The 17,375-nt window shown below is 48.7% G+C and overlaps 1 protein-coding gene across 50 annotated transcripts in view; it reads right to left on the bottom strand.

The window, feature by feature from the left end:
• The window catches only part of MAP4K4 (mitogen-activated protein kinase kinase kinase kinase 4), a 149,464-nt gene that overhangs the window by 30,440 nt on the left and 101,649 nt on the right, over positions 1 to 17,375 (bottom strand). For 29 of the 50 annotated variants that reach the window (XM_070798321.1, XM_070798324.1, XM_070798332.1 and 26 more), the window contains exons 9-15: positions 16,414 to 16,492; positions 12,021 to 12,196; positions 10,361 to 10,433; positions 8,470 to 8,680; positions 4,231 to 4,392; positions 1,278 to 1,364; positions 531 to 719 (exon numbers count right to left, since the gene is read on the bottom strand). In XM_070798321.1, the coding sequence (XP_070654422.1) occupies positions 531 to 719; positions 1,278 to 1,364; positions 4,231 to 4,392; positions 8,470 to 8,680; positions 10,361 to 10,433; positions 12,021 to 12,196; positions 16,414 to 16,492 (977 nt within the window). The remainder of the gene's footprint in view (positions 1 to 530; positions 720 to 1,277; positions 1,365 to 4,230; positions 4,393 to 8,469; positions 8,681 to 10,360; positions 10,434 to 12,020; positions 12,197 to 16,413; positions 16,493 to 17,375) is intronic. The other 21 variants (XM_070798325.1, XM_070798327.1, XM_070798340.1 and 18 more) reach the window with 1 other exon arrangement.

Here is a 17,375-nt window from a genome sequence, read left to right as displayed (position 1 = left end):
CCAACTACACCCACTGAATATCACCAGGAATCTAGCATGTTTCATTCCAGCAAAAATCAAGGCATTGCCGAACAAGCAGGACATCTGCTCCTAGAAGGTGCTACATGAGGGCCTGGTTGGAGGATGCCCCCCACGGGCCAGCATCCATACCCTACGGGCCGCCCAGTCCATCCTGCCCATATTCTAGCAACCGTCTTGCTTTGTCACATCCCTGCCAGAGGCCCTGGGAGCCCACATGCCCCAATTCAGAAAATAAACCCTTATCACCGAAAATCCAGTGAGTCAGGCCCAGGGACGCTTTATTCACTCAGCAGCTCTGGGAAAACAGCTGAGCAGGCCACCGTCCCCCCGTGTACAGGGACAGAAGGATGCTGCCACACAACCTCCTGTCTTCCCGTCTAGGTCTGGGAACCGTCAAAGAGGCGCTTGGGTCCTCTCGAGACAACACCAAGCAGAGAAGGGGCCCCTCCCAGCCCCTGACCGCCCACCACCCCCTGGGGAGGGCACAGGACGAGAGGCGCCCACCGTACCTCGCGGGCCCGGTCAGCGGGCTCGTGCGGGGCCTTGGGCTCGTGCAGGCCAGCCTTGCTCCTGTCTGGCGGCGGGGGCGGCCTCCGGGGGTCGTGCTGTAGAGACAGGAGATAGGCTTGTTCTTGCTGCAGCTGCCTCTGGAGCCGCTCTGCCTGCCGGTGCTCCTCCAGCTCCCGCCAGCGACACTCCTTGGGGGGAGAGGGGACACTCAGTCCAGGGCCCTGGGGCGGCCGCCTCACCCTGGTTCCACTTCTCCCCAGGACAGCGTGCGCTGACGCTGGCTTCATGACAAAGCAAATCAGCCAGGATGCAGAATGGCGGATTACCTGCAGGAAAATCTGACCGCGTGCCACTACGCATAAGGTCACTGGACAGGTAGAGAGAAACCCCTCCCCCGGAGATGCTGGCTTCGGTGGCTTCAAAAGACACTTGCGAGAGTCTAGGTAAAAGTCCCTAAGGCATGAGCCTTGAACCTTCCACTCTCAGCATCCTAGCTTGTTCACCAAATGCCAGGTGTGCTGTGCAAAACCTTGTCTATCTACTGAATGAGAACAGGGAACTCAGCAACGGGAAAGAAGGGATGAAAAGCTGCCTCTAGGTGTGCCCAACAGCAGTGGGAGCCCAGAGGACGTGTCAGTGAGAGCTGGCCAGCCCTGTGGCACTGGCCACAGGGGCCCAGAGGGTCGGCAGGGCCCTGCCCAGCTCGGGATGCCCTAGCTGCGGGGTGGGGCCGCGCGGGGCGTTACCAGTAGCATGGCCTGCTCCTGGAGCAGCTGCTGCTGAAGCAGTTCCAGGTGACGCTGTTCCTCTTCCAGCTGCCGTCGGATATACTCCTGTCACACAGAGAGCACCCACAATCAGCGGATCCCCGAGGGAAGCGTCAAGACTCCCTGCGTGCGGGGCCCACAGCTGTCTGCCCCCACCATCTGGGGGTGACTCATTTAGTCACAAATGGCTGAAAAAGCCCACTGCTAAGGCTATCCCCCCCAGGAACTTTGAATTGGCCTCCGAGACCTAGAGAGTCTCATAAATAACGACATGCACGCCAATGACAACCACAAAGGCATGGCTGAGTTTTTCTGTTTGCACGCAGCTGCTGTACACAAACGGAAGCTCTGAAAGGCCCAGGCTGTTCCTCTTCAGAAGGTAAGCCCTGAGCAACCGAGAGTCTAATGAGGAGACCAGAGTGTTCATGTTAATATATGTCTGATAATTATTATTTATAACAAGCATGAATTGCTAATTTTTAAAACCCCAAACCAAAAACTGTTTAATATTAAACGACCATGCTTTGTTCTTTTCTCTAACACACAAAGACAACGAGTACATTCTGAAAGTCCTGGCATGGGAACACCAGACACAGGAGGCTTCTCCCAGATGAACAGTGATGGGTGTGTGTGTCTATGGGGTAAGCTGACGTGTGTGTGTGTGTGTGTGTGTGTGTGTGTGTGCCTATGGGGTTAGCTGACTTGTGTGTGTATGTGTGTGTCTATGGGGTAAGCTGACCTGTGTGTCTGTGTGTCTATGGGGTAAGCTGACACGTGTGTGTGTGTGTTTCTATGGGGTAAGCTGACACGTGTGTGTGTCTGTGTGTGTCTATGGGAAGGGGTGACTTCTTTTCAATGGGAAGAGAATGATAAACCTCTATAACAACACAAACAAAAATAACCAGGTAAACACATCCAAAATATATGATGTAAAGAGGAAAATCCCAACTGTGCAGCTGGCTGCGTACTTGAAGGGATGGGACATCAGGAGACCTTGACCTACCAACAATCAGACGAGTCTCCAACAAGGCCTCAACCACCCACTTTCTCAGTCTTCTCTTTAGGGAAATGAGCACCAAGAATATTCTCTCCCAACTCTCAGGACTTTTTATGAGGTTCATATATGAAACAGACATGAAATTACTTCAAAAAGCACAAAGATTTTACAAATAAAATGCTCCCTTTCAACAGGGGAAAAGCTCACTACTCTAATAAAGGAGTAGACTGAGGGGTCTGGGAGGAGAGATTTTATTTTGAAATTCAGATTATTCAGATTATTTCTTTACAGTGTCTACCACGGATTGTATACCTTAAAAGCAGCCATATAGCTGGGCTGAACAGGTGGAGAGAACACTAGGGAGCAGAAATCATGGCATAAATTTCCTCAGAAAGTTTTTCTTTACAAACCAAAACTCAATCTGGGTAAAGTGTATCCACAGGCCAGTGGGCAAAGGCCCCTGGATTCTAATCCAGGCTCCAGTCCTGGACACGGAAGCTCCCCTGCACCACACCCTCAGGATGGCCAAGACCTGCCCTGGGGCGTGTGCCCACCACTGCACCCCCCGCCCCTAATGACTGAGAGGACCCTGACTCCCGGCTCCCCACTTCTTCAAACCAAACAGAACTGAATCACAGCCTCAAGCTCCAGTCAGGACATCGCTGTTTTTTTGCCTTCACGTCACAGGGACAATTGGACAAGGACACATGTATACAAACACCGACGTTCACACAGAAATGATGCGTTTCTACAGCAAGCTGACACGGGGAATATTTTGGAAGAAAACTGACCTTTCATGCTATTTTTATAAAAGAGGAGGTGATGAACATGTGCTATACGTGAAAGTCAGTGACTCTGTTAGAACAATGAAGGTTAGTACTGGAGTCACACCCTCCTCTCCCAATCAAGTTTCAACAACTATCCCTCGGTGACTTAATTTTTTCAAGCGTCTATTTTCTCTTCTTTGTAGTCCCCAAGTAGAAGTCAGAATAGGAAACCTAAACACACCACAGTCAGCTGGCCAACAAAGTCAGTAAAGAAAGAGATAGAATAACTTGAATTCCAACAGCAACAAAAAAAATGTTACATAGATCCAACACCAGGAAAACCCAAGACAAAGGATGAGTCTCAAGGATAGTAGCTAAATAATCAAATTTGGATGATAATACCATTGTTTATAAGCATTTTAAGCATGAATTTCAGGTATCATTTAAATTGGTCCCCATTCATATCCTTTTTCCTTTATTCAAAGCTTGTAACAAAGACTGATGGACTCAATGGCACGCAAGCCAGGGAGGCAACGACAGGATTCACACAGACGACACAGGCAACAGAACGCAGAGTTTCTGTTGGCAGAGGTGGTTCAGGAATCAGATTCCCAAAGACAACTGAATCGGACATTAACATGCTATAAATATCACTAAAACACGATGGCATTTGTTTGGCTAATGTTCTAATGTTACATATGTACACACTGAATTATTAATAAGTGCAAATATATCGTAAAATAATCAGTTAGTCATTGGATCCTTCAAACATTTCTCATAGGAAATGTCTCATGGTTGGTTTTGAATTTCACTTTTTATTATCCAGATATTTGAGGTTCAAAGCATTTAAGCCAAACCTGAGAGGACACATTTAGCAATCTTTCAGTCATCATACTAGTGGAGACCACCCTGCTGGTTTTGAGGGATGTGTCTAAAGTGCAATGATTTATGTACCTGTTGGTAAAGACAAGAGATTCAATTTACTAAAGTGAATGGTTCCAACTGTTTGTGCATTCTCAAACCTCTAAAGTCCTAAACTTCTGTGTGTGTGCATGTGTGCGTGTGTGCATGTACGCGTGTGCATTATGCATGCTTTCTGCCCCCAATCCCCCAACTCTGCCAAGCGACAAGTCCCGAAGTCCCGGCCAGAACACCCCCGAGGACTGACCTGCTCCCTCTCCACTCTCCTCTTCTCCTCCTCCGCCCGCCTCCGCTCCTCCTCCTCCTTCCGTCGTCTCTCCAGCTCCTCCAGCCGCCTCTTCTCCTCCTGTTCCCGCCTCCGCTGCTCACGTTCCTGCTGCCTTCTGGCTTCCCGCTCTCTCCTCTGTTGCTGCAAAAGTCAAGATGGCGCGTTGTCAGCAGACTGCCCGGTCACGGTGCCCAGGACAGCGTGCTGTCTGCTTACAGGGAGATGCGAGAGCGGGAGCTGGGGGACTCGCATCGTCAGCAGACTGCCCGGCCATGGTGCCCAGGACGGCGTGCTGTCTGCTTACAGCAAGATGCGAGAGCGGGAGCTGGGGGACCCCGCCTCCACCAGCCAACTATTTCCACACCGTCCCGTGCCCACACACACCAGCATCCTCATAACCACAGGTTAGAGCTGGGTTTCATTTTGATATCAGTTATTCCTTGTTCTTCACTGAACCACAGCCACGCGGGAATGACAAATTCTGTACCCGAGTATCACTGACAGGGTTACCCAAGGCTCTTAAGTCAGAAAGAAAAGTAGAGAAATGAATACAGGAGAACAGAAATAGGGCAAAAAAAAAAAAAGAGAGAAATACTTAAAAGAGAGAAAAAAGAAGCATACATTGGGGAAAGAGGAAGTGACATCAACAAAATTAAGAGATGTCATGATTATTATCGTGAATATAAAAGCCACCGTAGCTCAAGCTCACTCTGTTCTGCACGGTGCTGAGTATCTGACAATCTTCCTTCCATGTCCCCTTACCTACTACAATTCTCAGGACAAACCCAGGAAGCCCTTCACTCCTACTCCACAGAGGAAACGGGTTCAGAAAACGTAAGTCACATGTCCAATGCTGACAGGGTGGCAGGCTCCAGGTCGAGGACCACATTTGACTCCCACCGTTAACCAGACAGCACCCTACCTGCTATTACAGGTGCTACTGAGGCAGCAGACTTGCTCTCACAGCCTTTCCTAACACAGACCATTCGGCCAACCTCTGAGTACCAGTGTGACCCTTGGTGCACATCTGGCCACTTCTCATCCGGCCCCAGACATGCATCTGTCAGTAAAGCAGGGCCAGCACGTGGAGTACAAATCAACTCCTCCTACAAACGTGCAGAACGCTGGCCTGCAGCGCCCCTGGGATGGGGAGGTACCCTATCTCAGCACAGCGGCCACTGGCCCCAGGCTGCTACCCAGCACCTAAACTGGGAGGAACTGAGCTTTCCCTTTTATTTCACTAAAGCTAATTTAATCACTCTCCAGCACTGGCAGTGCTGCAGTCTATGGGGTCCCCAAGAGCCAGATGCAACTTAGTGACGGAAAGTCTCTAGCATAGCTCAAGAACCACAACAGAGGAAGGCTTGTGGATTCCCCTCCAACTCAGTCAGACAGGCTGCAGCAGCAGCAGGGCTGGGCGCTTGCACACCCTGCCCACCACACAGCCTCTGAGTCCAGACAAGGTCAAGGGTCCACCTCACACCAGCCTCAGGGTTCAAATTCCTGTCTCCAGAGAAGACAAGGGAAAGTTTCAGAGAAAAAGTAACACATCCTTCGCGGCTAAGGATGTTCTGCCAGGTCCTTTAAGGTGGCTAGAGGGCTTCCCTGGTGGCTCAACAATAAGGAATCTGCCTGCCAATGCAGGAGTTGCAGGTTGGATCCCTGGGTTGGGAAGATCCCCTGCAGAAGGAAATGGCAACCGGCTCTAGTCCTCTTGCCTGGAGAATTCTATGGATAGAGGAGCCTGGTGGGCTACAGTCCACGGGGTTGCAAAGAGCTGCACACAGCTGAGCATCTAAACAACAAAAAAGGTGGCTCTGGAACTCAACTCAAGAGATCTCAAGCCCGAAAGTTCAATGAAGAACGGGTGCGAGTTTCCAGAACACTTACACCCAAACTACAAATGCTGACTCCTCCATTTGAGAAATACTCACGAAGCATCGTGGGAACACAAAATGAATCAGACACAGCCCCTCTCATCCAAGTCTTATAGGTAAGATAAGCCACACACTTCTTAGAAATCCACAGGAAAATGTGGCACGTGGTACATTTCCCTGACTAACTCACTAAATAAGTCCTGGCCGGGAGGCTGATGGCCGCGGCAAAGAACAGTGCAGTCACCAATTCCTCTTCCACATCATGTGCTAGTACTTGAAGCTGTAAACTGGATAGAGAGACAACATTTAAACTCCAACCGTACAAACCACTACAGTCAGAACAGGCCCTTAATTGGGGGGCGTGTGTGTGGGGCGGGGGGGCGGTGGGGGTGGGGGTGGTGGGGGTGGGGGTGGGTAATCAAAGGTTAAAGAAGGCCCTTAGTAAACAAATACCTTAAGAGATCACTAAGGTGAAAAGCTAGACTCTTACAATAGAACTTTAAAAGAAAATGGCCAAAATTAAACATACACACCATCAGACACCACCTCAGCAACATCAGTCCACCCTGGATTAACCTTATGCCTGTGATTTCAAACAACAAAACCAAGACAGTCTAAGAAGCATGCCTGCTCAGGTTACTCCATTAAGGATGATAAACATAATGAAAACCCTTTGAAGTATTTTCAAACTGATGTCACTCTTATTTTCTTAAATCACTCTTCCTTTAAAAACAAAATCTAACAAATTGAAAACCTGCATGGAAAGTGATTTCCAAAGCTCTCAAATTATGAAGACATTTCCTTCTTAAATTTTTCCAAGCATGCCTGAGTAAATATGTACTTTTCCAACTATGCTTTAATTATGCTGAAGTTCTCTTTCCAGATCGACACTTAAGAGCAATGCTTTCATCTCAAAAGTCTAACTTTTCTAACTAGGTCGGTGCTGATAATAGTGGGGTCCATTCACAGATACTCCACTGGCTTAGTGACTTTAACAGAAGCCGTGTGCATGCAGGCTCGGTCGCTGAGTCACGTCCAACTCGTTTGCGACCCCGTGGACTGTAGCCCGCCAGGCTCCTCTGTCCATGGGATTTCCCAGGCAAGAATACTGGAGCGGACTGCCATCTCCTCCTCCAGGGGATCTTCCCAATCCAGGGGACCAAAGCCACGTCTCTTACGTCTCCTGCACTGGCAGGTGGATTCTTCACTACTGAGCTACCAGATAACACACAGAACAAAGCAGAGATTTTCTCCACCAAATGCACCCTTAAGTAACCTGGGAAAAGGCATGTGTGGTGGGACTTCCCTGGCGATCCAGTGGTTAAGACTTTGCCTTCCAATGCAGGGGTTTAAGTTCGATCTTCGGTCAGGGTACAAAGATCCCACATGCCTCTTGGCCAAAAAAAAGAGAATGTAACAGAAGCAATACCATAACAAATTCAATAAAAAAATTTTTTTTAATGATCCACACCAAAAAAAAAAAAACTTTGGGGGAAAAAAAAAACCACCATGTACTGTTATTAAACTCCACTGTACAGTATCAACTGGCTGACTGTCCTTTGGGGTTCTTTTTCTGGTATCAAGGATAAAGGTGAAACAATAAGATCAAGTAAATGGAAATAAACTACTGTAAGTGAGAAATCCGAAGCTGTGAAGCATACAGTAAATGGCAGTCAGGGAAACAAATTAAAATTAGATTAAAAAAGAAAAAGGGTCTTTTGAGCCTCAAGTGAAATATAGGGAACAGTGTCTCTGAGAAGTACAAAGGAAGAAGGCCTAGTAATCACATTACCAGTGCTGACAGTCTCAGTGAGTTAAAGGAGCCGGTGGTACAAAAAGTGTCCCCCACAAGGACTAACCCCACACAACCGCCAGATGACAAAACAGCATTTGTTCTTTTCTTTATCCTTCCCCCTTAAATGTATGTCAAGTGAAGGCATTTGTAGAAAACAAATGTTTTCCCGGTGGAAAGGTCTAAAAGTTCTAGGGAAATATTTATGACACACCAACTTGGACCCCGGGGCCCAGAGTGAAAGTGAAACGAGGTCAAGGCTGAGCCAGGCGACTCTGACCGCAGTGGACACGGCCTCCGCTGACCCAGGGTGATGCCACCCACGACCTGCACAGAGAGGATGAGTAACGGGGCGGGGCAGGTCCCTAAAAACCGTACAAGGGAGAAAAACATTCCTGGGGCCTCTGGGCGTGTACAGTCCTGCCGGAGGGAATCAGCGCGCCCGGAGTGGCCAAGCCGGGGTGAGGACCATGGAGAACGGCCCTCAGAACGCCGGGATGCCCCTGGGACTAGACAGCGGGACCCGGCTGGAACACTGTCCTCTTCTACCTCTTCCAGCCGCCGCCTCTGCTCCTTCTGCTGCTCGATCCGCTTCTGCCTCTCCGCCAGCAGCTGCCGTTTATACTCCTCCTGCTCGCGGAGCTGCTGCTCCTGCAGGAGCTGCTGCCTCCTCAGGGCCTCAGAGCGCTCCTTGTTCTCCTGCTGGAGCCGCAGGAAGTCCCGGCGCAGCGTCGACTCCCCTGGCACGTTGACGATGGAGCTGCGGGAGGAAGCAGGTGAGGGGCTTTCAGGGGCGCGAGCCAGTCCACCTCCACATCTACATCCGCCCCGAGACCCGGCAGACAAACCCACGGGGATAAGTAAAGCCTACAGTTAAATAGCATCACCTCTTCTTTCATCTGCATCATCAATACCTTAAAACTCAGTCCTGAGTTTTAAGAGAGATAGGACATCTCTAGGTAGGCTCTGGAGAAGGGAATGGCCACCCACTCCAGTATCCTTGCCTGGAAAATCGCATGGACAGAGGAGGCTGGCAGGCCTCCATGGGTTCATAAAGAGTCGGACACGACTGAAGCGACTTAGCACGCACAGTTCAATAGCATCACCTTTCATCTTTCTTTCATATGGTCATAAATACCATAAAACTCTGTCCTGGGTATCTGATTTGACAGGAGGTATCTAGGTAAGATTCTCACGTCCACTCAAACTGTGCAGTGGAAAGCTGAAGCCACCATCTTCCACCCGTTGTTAGACCCTCTGTAACCACCTGACTTCCCACCAGGAACAGCATCATCACATTTCGGGCCAGACAGGTAGTCACAACAGAGTTACCGTCAGCACGTACAGGTCCTCACCTTCTCATCTGGTCCCCTGCTCCCTGCCATGTAACCCTCTTGCTCTCTCTACTCCCCCTCGCTCTCTCTACTTTCAAGCCCAAGGGGTCCCAAGGATGCACCACTGCACAGGGAAATTGAACCACATCCCTCCCAGCTGGTCTCCCGGGGGAGAGTCACTTCTCCACTCTCAAACCCCCAGAATCACATGGCAAAGAAATCTTCCTCAACTGCTTCTTCCATTATATCACGTCCCTAACTCCAAACAATTATACTGCTTGTGCAATCAGTTCACAATGCTCTAAAACTTTGCCTCAAATGGATTAAAATCTTTCATGTAATTACAAAAAGATATGATGGAGTTTTTCCCAAATTCTCTTCTGTCTTGATATGCTCTCTTCAAACGTCCATTCTCTGCATACGTGGTCTCTCAACCACACTCCCGGCCCTCCTTGTGTCCAGCTACTCAGCTACATTGGACATCAGGCAGACAAGACCATTATTAAAGCTTTTAAATCCTCTCTTCCTTGATTAACGAGTCACTATGAGGTTCCTGCTACCAAATCTTCCACCTTCTGCTTCCCTGTGTCTTGGGGAGCCAGAGAGGGCCAAAACAGACTACAGAATGGATCAGCCCAGTAAGCATCCTCATAAAGGCAGTGAATGCTGGTGACCACACAGGTGGGAAGAGGAAAACCAACCAACTAACCAACAGACATGTATTGGGGAAGACTGTAGCGTTTTCAGTGGAGGCCCTAAGTGGCCCGTGAGCGGGACAATTCAGTTTGGGCAGGACTGAGTCACAAGCTACAAGACGTTTTCCACCCACACCTCCTGGAGTGAGAATGGCCGTGGGTAAGCTGCCCTGCCCCAGTCTACCCAAACACAGCTGCCCACTTCCAAACCATGAGGAGAGGAAGCAGCACAGTCCCAGCAAAGAATCAGCAGGGAGTTCCAGAGCGGGGACAGTGTTTTACAAGAGTCTTTGAAAGAACGGAAGGAGGGAAGATATTAAGGCATTTTCAGAGAAACCAATGACTCCTTCACACGACCAGGGTGTCTCGGGCAACCCTAACCCCAGCAGGGACACAGCGTGCTGTCCTTACCTGGGCTCCCCCTCCTGCTCAGGCGCCTCCTCCTCCTCTTCCTCACTCCCACTGTACTCATACTCGGTTTCATCTGTAAAGAAAAGGACAGGATGAACGGGTCATTCACAAAGGGCGACGCTGCATGTAGGGCAAGCACCTCCGAAGGCATCACTACTGAGTATAAACCACATATTCTTGGAGAAAACAGTGACGTGTGTGGGGAACTCGCGGAGAGGAGGACCTTGACGGTGAGTCCCACTGTGATGGGTGCTCAGGCCCTGGGCCAGCAGAAGAGCTGATTCCCTTATACTCGTGACAGTCCCTTGTGGGATGCTTGGTTCAGGGGGCGCAGGGCTGGGAGAGGGGCTACAGAAGCTGAGACATGAAAGAAAAACGGACCATGAGCATCAACAAATTCACAAAGTCCATTCTGATGTCAAAACAAAAAAAAGAAAGAGATTTAATTGCCTAAACTAAAGCAATAAAAGAATATATTCAGTAATTTTTAGCACTTAGGGATCATCTTAGACAAGAGCAGACAAAAGTCTGCTGGATGGAGAAAAAGTAGGTACTCAGAGCAAAAAACCAAAATCACATGTTCCCTAAAATTATAAAGGTGAACTAAATCAGGCAGAGCAAGACAAATACCATATGATATCACATATTTGTGAAATCTAAAAAAATGATACAAATCAACTGATTTACATGCAGAAGAGAAACAGAATCACACACACAGAAAACAAACTGATGGTTACCAAGGGGGAAAGAGAGGGACAGGATAAATTAAGAGTTTGGGATTAGCAGGTACCACTACACAGCAGGTGCTAAGTCGCTTCAGCTGTGTCTGACTGTTTGCAACCGTATGGACCGTAGCCCACCAGCCTCCTCTGTCCATGGGCTTCTCCCGGCAAGAATACTGGAGTGGGTTGCCATGCCCCCCTCCTCCAGGGGATCTTCCCAACCCAGGGATTGAATCTGAGTCTCTCACATCTACCTGCATTGGCTGGCAGCTTCTCTACCACTAGCACCACCTGAGAAGCCGCCAGATACACACTACTATACGTAAAGTAAACAGCAAGGGCCTACTAAACGGCACAGGGCACTATAGTCAATATCCTGCAGCAAACCATAATGGAAAAGTATATGCAAAAGGATATGACTGAATCACTTTACATCAGAAACAAACGCAACACTGTAAATCAACTATACTTCAACTAAAATAAATAAGCTAATAAGTATAAAGGTGGGACCAGGGAAAAACTGATGAAATAGACCAGCAAAAGGAGACAAAAGCACAGGCTTGTCACAGCCCCCACAGCAGCATAAGGCTCTGGAAACCCCTGAGCAGGAGAGAAGTGTGAAACAGACCAATGGGGACAGCTGCCGCCCACATGCCGAGCTCTGCACGGCCCACACCGAGCGCAAGACCCCCCAGCGCAGTAAGAAGCACCGCCGTCCAGATGTGACCTGAGGTGGCAGCATCACGTACTGACCGGCCGCAGGGCCCCGCTAGCCGGGGTAACCACTGCCGGAGCCAGGGTGGCCCCTAGACCAACCTGGTCTAGACACTCAAGCCCCGGCCAGATGAGCCCAAACTCGAGCAGGAAAGGAATAACCTACTTTGACTGGCAAAAAACTGAAAGAATATTTAAGATGAGAATAAAACCAGACTTCATACCTTTCTCTCCTCTCTTCTTCCTGGTCCGGTCTATATGGTCCTTAAGCTGGATTCTAACCTGCCTTTCGTTCGGCTGATCCCTAATGAAAGGATGCTTCAGAAGCTGCTCGGTGGAGGGCCGCTGCATGTAATTCTTCACCAGGCATCCTTCTATAAAACTAAAAAACTTCTTGGACCTAAAAGAGAAAGTAAAAAAAAGATCATCAGATTTCTACTATGAAGAGCAAAGCTCCAAAGTATCAGTAACTTACAAGCTGGTACATGAGGCGGGGCTTCAGGATTCACTATGAGCAACGCTGCAATGCACAAGGATAAAACAGGAACGAAGCAGGGACCCTGGGGGCCAGGGCATCCCGTAAACACAGTTTAGGAGTCACGCTGCACATGGGGAGCCGCAGGCGCAGTGGAGTTAATGGTGCTTGTTGATCGCGGAATCAGGGGAAGAGGAAAGCGAGTGCACGAAGGTCTTCGCTAACTTGAAGGTGACAGAGGAGAGATGGTGGATCCTTACAGACAAGGACAGACACAGAGTGAGAGACGGACCCAAGTAAGTGATTTGAGGCTCTGGATCTTGTTAGGGTAACATGTGCATCAGTTTTAGGCTGAGTTATGCGTCAGCTCTCTACCCTTAATGTCACTGTTTAGCAATTAAGTCATGTCCGGTTCTTGCAACCCCATGGACTATAGCCCACGAGGCTCCTCTGGCCACGGGATTTCCCAGGCAAGAATACTGGAGTGGGCTGCCATTCCCTCCTCCAGGGGATCTTCCCAACCCAGGAATCAAACCGTGTCTCGTGCATTGGCAGGCAGATTCTTTACCACTGAGCCACCAGGGAAGTCCTACACTTAATGGACAAAGGCAGAAGTAACAGTGCTGAGAAGGGCAGTGACCCTGTTGCCAACATCTACCCTACCAGACACTTTATTTTTGCTCATTTCTCCATTTCTGTCTTATGGTGACCCCTCCGCGGCCTCAGCGGAGACACTCTCAGCCACCCTGTTATTGGAGACTCGGCTCAGACAGCTTCCTGTCCATAAACCTTTCCTGGCAACACTGCACCACACACGCCCTAAGCTAGGAGCCCTTCATTTAGGGCTCTCTGCATGTCACACACTGCACACTTCACATTTATGTCTCTGTCTCTCCTGGTTTATAACCGTACAGGTCAGGACTGGTTCCCGCTTTCCCATTTCTCAGCAAGGCCCAGCTCTGAGCATGTCAACTATAATAGGTATGCAATAAATTTTTGTTGAATGAATTGAGTTATTCAGTCTTTAAAAATGTGATTGAGAGAATGAGTTCAGTCCTTTCCAGTTACTTCATGCCTTAAGAGTTCTTTCTGTCTACCTGAAATTATCACAACATTAACTGGCTACACTCCAATATAAAATAAAACGTTTTAAATAAATGAATAAAACAGATAACGACAAGAACCTACTGTATACCACAGGGAAACTTTGTGTAATACTCTGTAATAACCTAAATGGGAAACGTATTTGAAAAGGCAAGTATCAGTTCAGTTCAGTTCAGTCGCACAGTCGTGTCCGACTCTGCGACCACATGAATCGCAGCACGCCAGGCCTCCCTGTCCATCACCATCTTCCGGAGTTTACTCAAACTCACGTCCATCGAGTCAGTGATGCCATCCAGCCATCTCATCCTCTGTCGTCCCCTTCTCCTCCTGCCCCCAAGCCCTCCCAGCATCAGAGTCTTTTCCAATGAGTCAACTCTTTGCATGAGGTGGCCAAAGGACTGGAGTTTCAGCTTTAGCATCATTCCTTCCAAAGAACATCCAGGACTGATCTCCTTTAGGATAGACTGGATCTCCTTGCAGGCCAAGGGACTCTCAAGAGTCTTCTCCAACACCACAGTTCAAAAGCATCAATTCTTCGGCGCTCAGCTTTCTTCACAGTCCAACTCTCACATCCATACATGACCACTGGAAAAATCAAAGCCTTGACTAGACGGACCTTTGTTGGCAAAGTAATGTCTCTGCTTTTCAATATGCTATCTAGGTATATGTATATGAATAACTGAATCACTTTGTTGTACACTTGAAACTAACATGATAATTGTAAATCAACCATACTCCAATATAAAATTAAATATTAAAAAAAAAAACTGGAAAAGAGAGAATCAGTTCTACTGTCTTCTATTTGTACTCAGAACTTATTATTCTTGTTCAATCCAACAAATATTTATGTGTCAATAATTTACATTTGTTTATGCTGGGCTCTGTAAGACATACATATAGGAAACAGTGTATGTATATTCAATAGCGGATGTATAATCAAATTGTGAGGAAGAAAAAAGAACTGAGACAGTGGAGTGGGTCCAATATCAAGAAAAAGGAGATATTTAACCTTCCCAAGAAAAGCCACCGTTCCAGAGTGACAAGGCAGCAGAGTCCAAGTGGGACAGTGAATTGCTTTCTGATGCTGCAATGAAAAGTGGAAAAAGAGTTAAAAGAACTAGGTCAGGGTCAAGGCAAAGAAGGGCCCTCAGTCACTTGAAGAAGCTGTAGCCTTGCTCTGTGGTTAAGGAGGAGCGCACGGGATTCTACACAGCGGTAGAGGAACGCTACGGCACGTGGATTCCCAAACCCCGGGGCCCAGGAGGATCATTTGGGGAGTTTATTAAAAATACAAATGCCTGGGTCACTCCTCAGACCTTCACACTGGGGAGTTTGAGGATGGAGCCCTAAGGTAAAGAATTCCAAAGGGCTTCTCACGGGCCATGTACAGATTAACATCAGAGAAACGATCAGCTACGATATAGTCTTTAAACACAACTGTCAGCTTCTGCTGAGAATTCGCTGATCATTTTCCAAAGGCCACTTCTGCCAAAGTGGTCGTGGAAATTCACAACCTGTGGACAGGAAGACTGCATCCATAAAGGAAAAAGGCCTTCACGTTTGTGACCCTCTCGACCCTTCGGAACGCCCGGGGAAGCTGAGGCAGTGATGTGAACTGCTGAGAATGCGTCTGATCCAGCTTAGCTCGAGGCAGTCTGGTGAAAGAGCACGGGGGACTCCACTGGTACCTACACATGTCTCTCTATTTCACCATGCTGTACACACAGCGGTTGATCCACGCCTGCAAGTCATGGACGGAATAACCGACTGACTTACAAACTGTGAAAATACCCTGAAGATGGCGCATTAACTCCCTTCAGTAAAATCTGAGAAAAGGCAAAGAGAAAATGAGTGTTGTTCAGTTTAGCGTGAGCCGGATAAAGTGTCACCCAGCCCCACAGCTGACTCCCTAGTGACACCTACTGTTCACACGTGGTTTTCCAGGGCTGGCCACCCATGGGCGCATATGCTTGTCATGTTTTAATACAGGAGACCAATTGGGGCTCAGTCGTTGCCTTAAAGAACCTCTCCAAGAACTGGTAAGTGGAACCAGACCACCTTGGTTCCCTGGAGCTGAATGTGGTGAAAGAAAGGATGAAGGGAGAAGGAAATCTCGCCAGCAAGTGAAAAGGGGAAGACGGGAAGACAGAGGGGAACAGAGGAGCAACGAGGGTGAACATACATGTGTGTGTCTATACCAGTGGACTAGAGGGACTCTGGAACAGGGCACCCCAACCCCCAGACCCATACCAGTCCACGGCCCATTAGGAACCAGCCACACAGCAAGAGGTGAGCGGCGCGCGGGGGATGAAACCTCCCCTGCCGCTCCTCATCACTCTACCACCAGAGCTCCGCCTCCCAGCAGATCAGCCACACCGTGAGATTCTCAGAGGAGCTCGCATCCTGAGTAATCACCACAAAACCTTCCCCCCAACCCCAGTCAGTGGAAAAACTGTCTTCCATGAAGCCAATCCCTGGTGCCCAAAAGGTTGGGGACCGATGCTCCAGGACACCAGAGGACACGCCCCCAAGAAGAGCAGACCTAACAGCTGCTGAAGTCCAAGTGTTGGCCACTCAGCCATGTCCAGCTCCTTGCGACCCCATGCACTACAGCCCGCTCCTCCGTCCAGGGAATTCTCCAGACGAGAATACTGGAGTGGGTTGCCATTCCCCTCTCCAGGGGATCTTCCTGACCCAGGGATGGAACCCGGGTCTCCTACACTGCAGGCAGATTCTTTACTGTCTGAGCCACCAGGGAAGCCCATTACACTGAGAGGTATATTTAAATATTAAAACTGAACCTTTTTTAAAAGAATGTGTTGGTGTTTCATAGAGTCACTTGGTGCTATTTTTACCATTCACGGACAATGGATCAAGAGGAAAAAAAACATTAAAAACTAAAGCAATACACTTTGTAACACTGACTCCTGTGTTCTTTGGCAGTCAGAATGGCCAGGATTCTGTCCTGAAGTCAAACTAAAAAGGAACACTTTTTTTTAAAGCAACAGAATGACAACAACAAAGCACATGCATCTTACCATTTTTTGGACTTCAGCCGGGGAGGAGGATTCCGGGGGATGAGAAACAGGGCTCTCATGGGATGCATGTCGCAGAGAGCTGGGGAGAGGAGAGGCGTGTCAGTTACACACTCGGTCACTCGGTCTCCGTTTCTGGGACCCATTCGGGGCATCACACACTCTGCCTGCTGTATGACTGACTTGCTTCATGTCAAGCAGCCTGCACATCTAGTTATGCAGCTGAGAACATACCCCGAACCCCTCACTGAAGCACAGCAAAACACGAGGAGGACCGGAGCAACGAGAAGAGACCATTTCGAACAGACACTGGAAAGCGTTCCTAAATCAAAGGTAAATACTGATTCAAAGTCCTAAAGGAGTTAACAGCTTAAGTCAGCTATTGGACGACAACAAAAATATTTTTATTTTCATAGGACTGTCATGAGGATTAAACGAGATGCAGCTGTAAAGGCCTTCACACAATGCCTGAACTCAGGAGCACTAGCAGGCATGCTCACTGCTTACGAGTGAGTGTTCCTGAAATCGGGGAGTAATGGGATTGTTTAATTTCGTTCGATGACTGTTTACCCTCTGATCACTGGCCCAGTGAAGGCGTGAGAGGTGCACTTGGACACACAAGTATGTCACAACAGGTATTTCTGTGTGTTTATTTACCTTCACAAGCACCTTACAAGACAGCTGGGAGATAGGGCCAAAGAAAGGAGGGTGCTGTTCCCGCTGCAAAAGGGAACCAGACAAAGCATGGGGCAGTCCTGCCCCATCTCAGCCCCTCAGGGGATACGATGGAGCACAGGGTGATCAGCAGAGACGGCCACTTCTGCAGCGCACCCAATCCCTAGCTGGGGGCAACCTGGGATCATTCATTCACCAAGTATTTAGTCAGCAGCTATGTACCAAATGTTATATATTCAAGGGGGACCAGCAGAAAAGAATGGGTTTCTTTTTTTCCTTTGCTCTCTGCA

Source organism: Bos indicus, chromosome 11 (assembly GCF_029378745.1).
Source record: "Bos indicus isolate NIAB-ARS_2022 breed Sahiwal x Tharparkar chromosome 11, NIAB-ARS_B.indTharparkar_mat_pri_1.0, whole genome shotgun sequence".
In the NCBI taxonomy this organism is placed as follows: Eukaryota; Metazoa; Chordata; class Mammalia; order Artiodactyla; family Bovidae; genus Bos; species Bos indicus.
The sequence above is the reverse complement of the archived record's forward strand: the minus strand, read 5'-3'. Positions and strand labels throughout refer to the sequence as shown.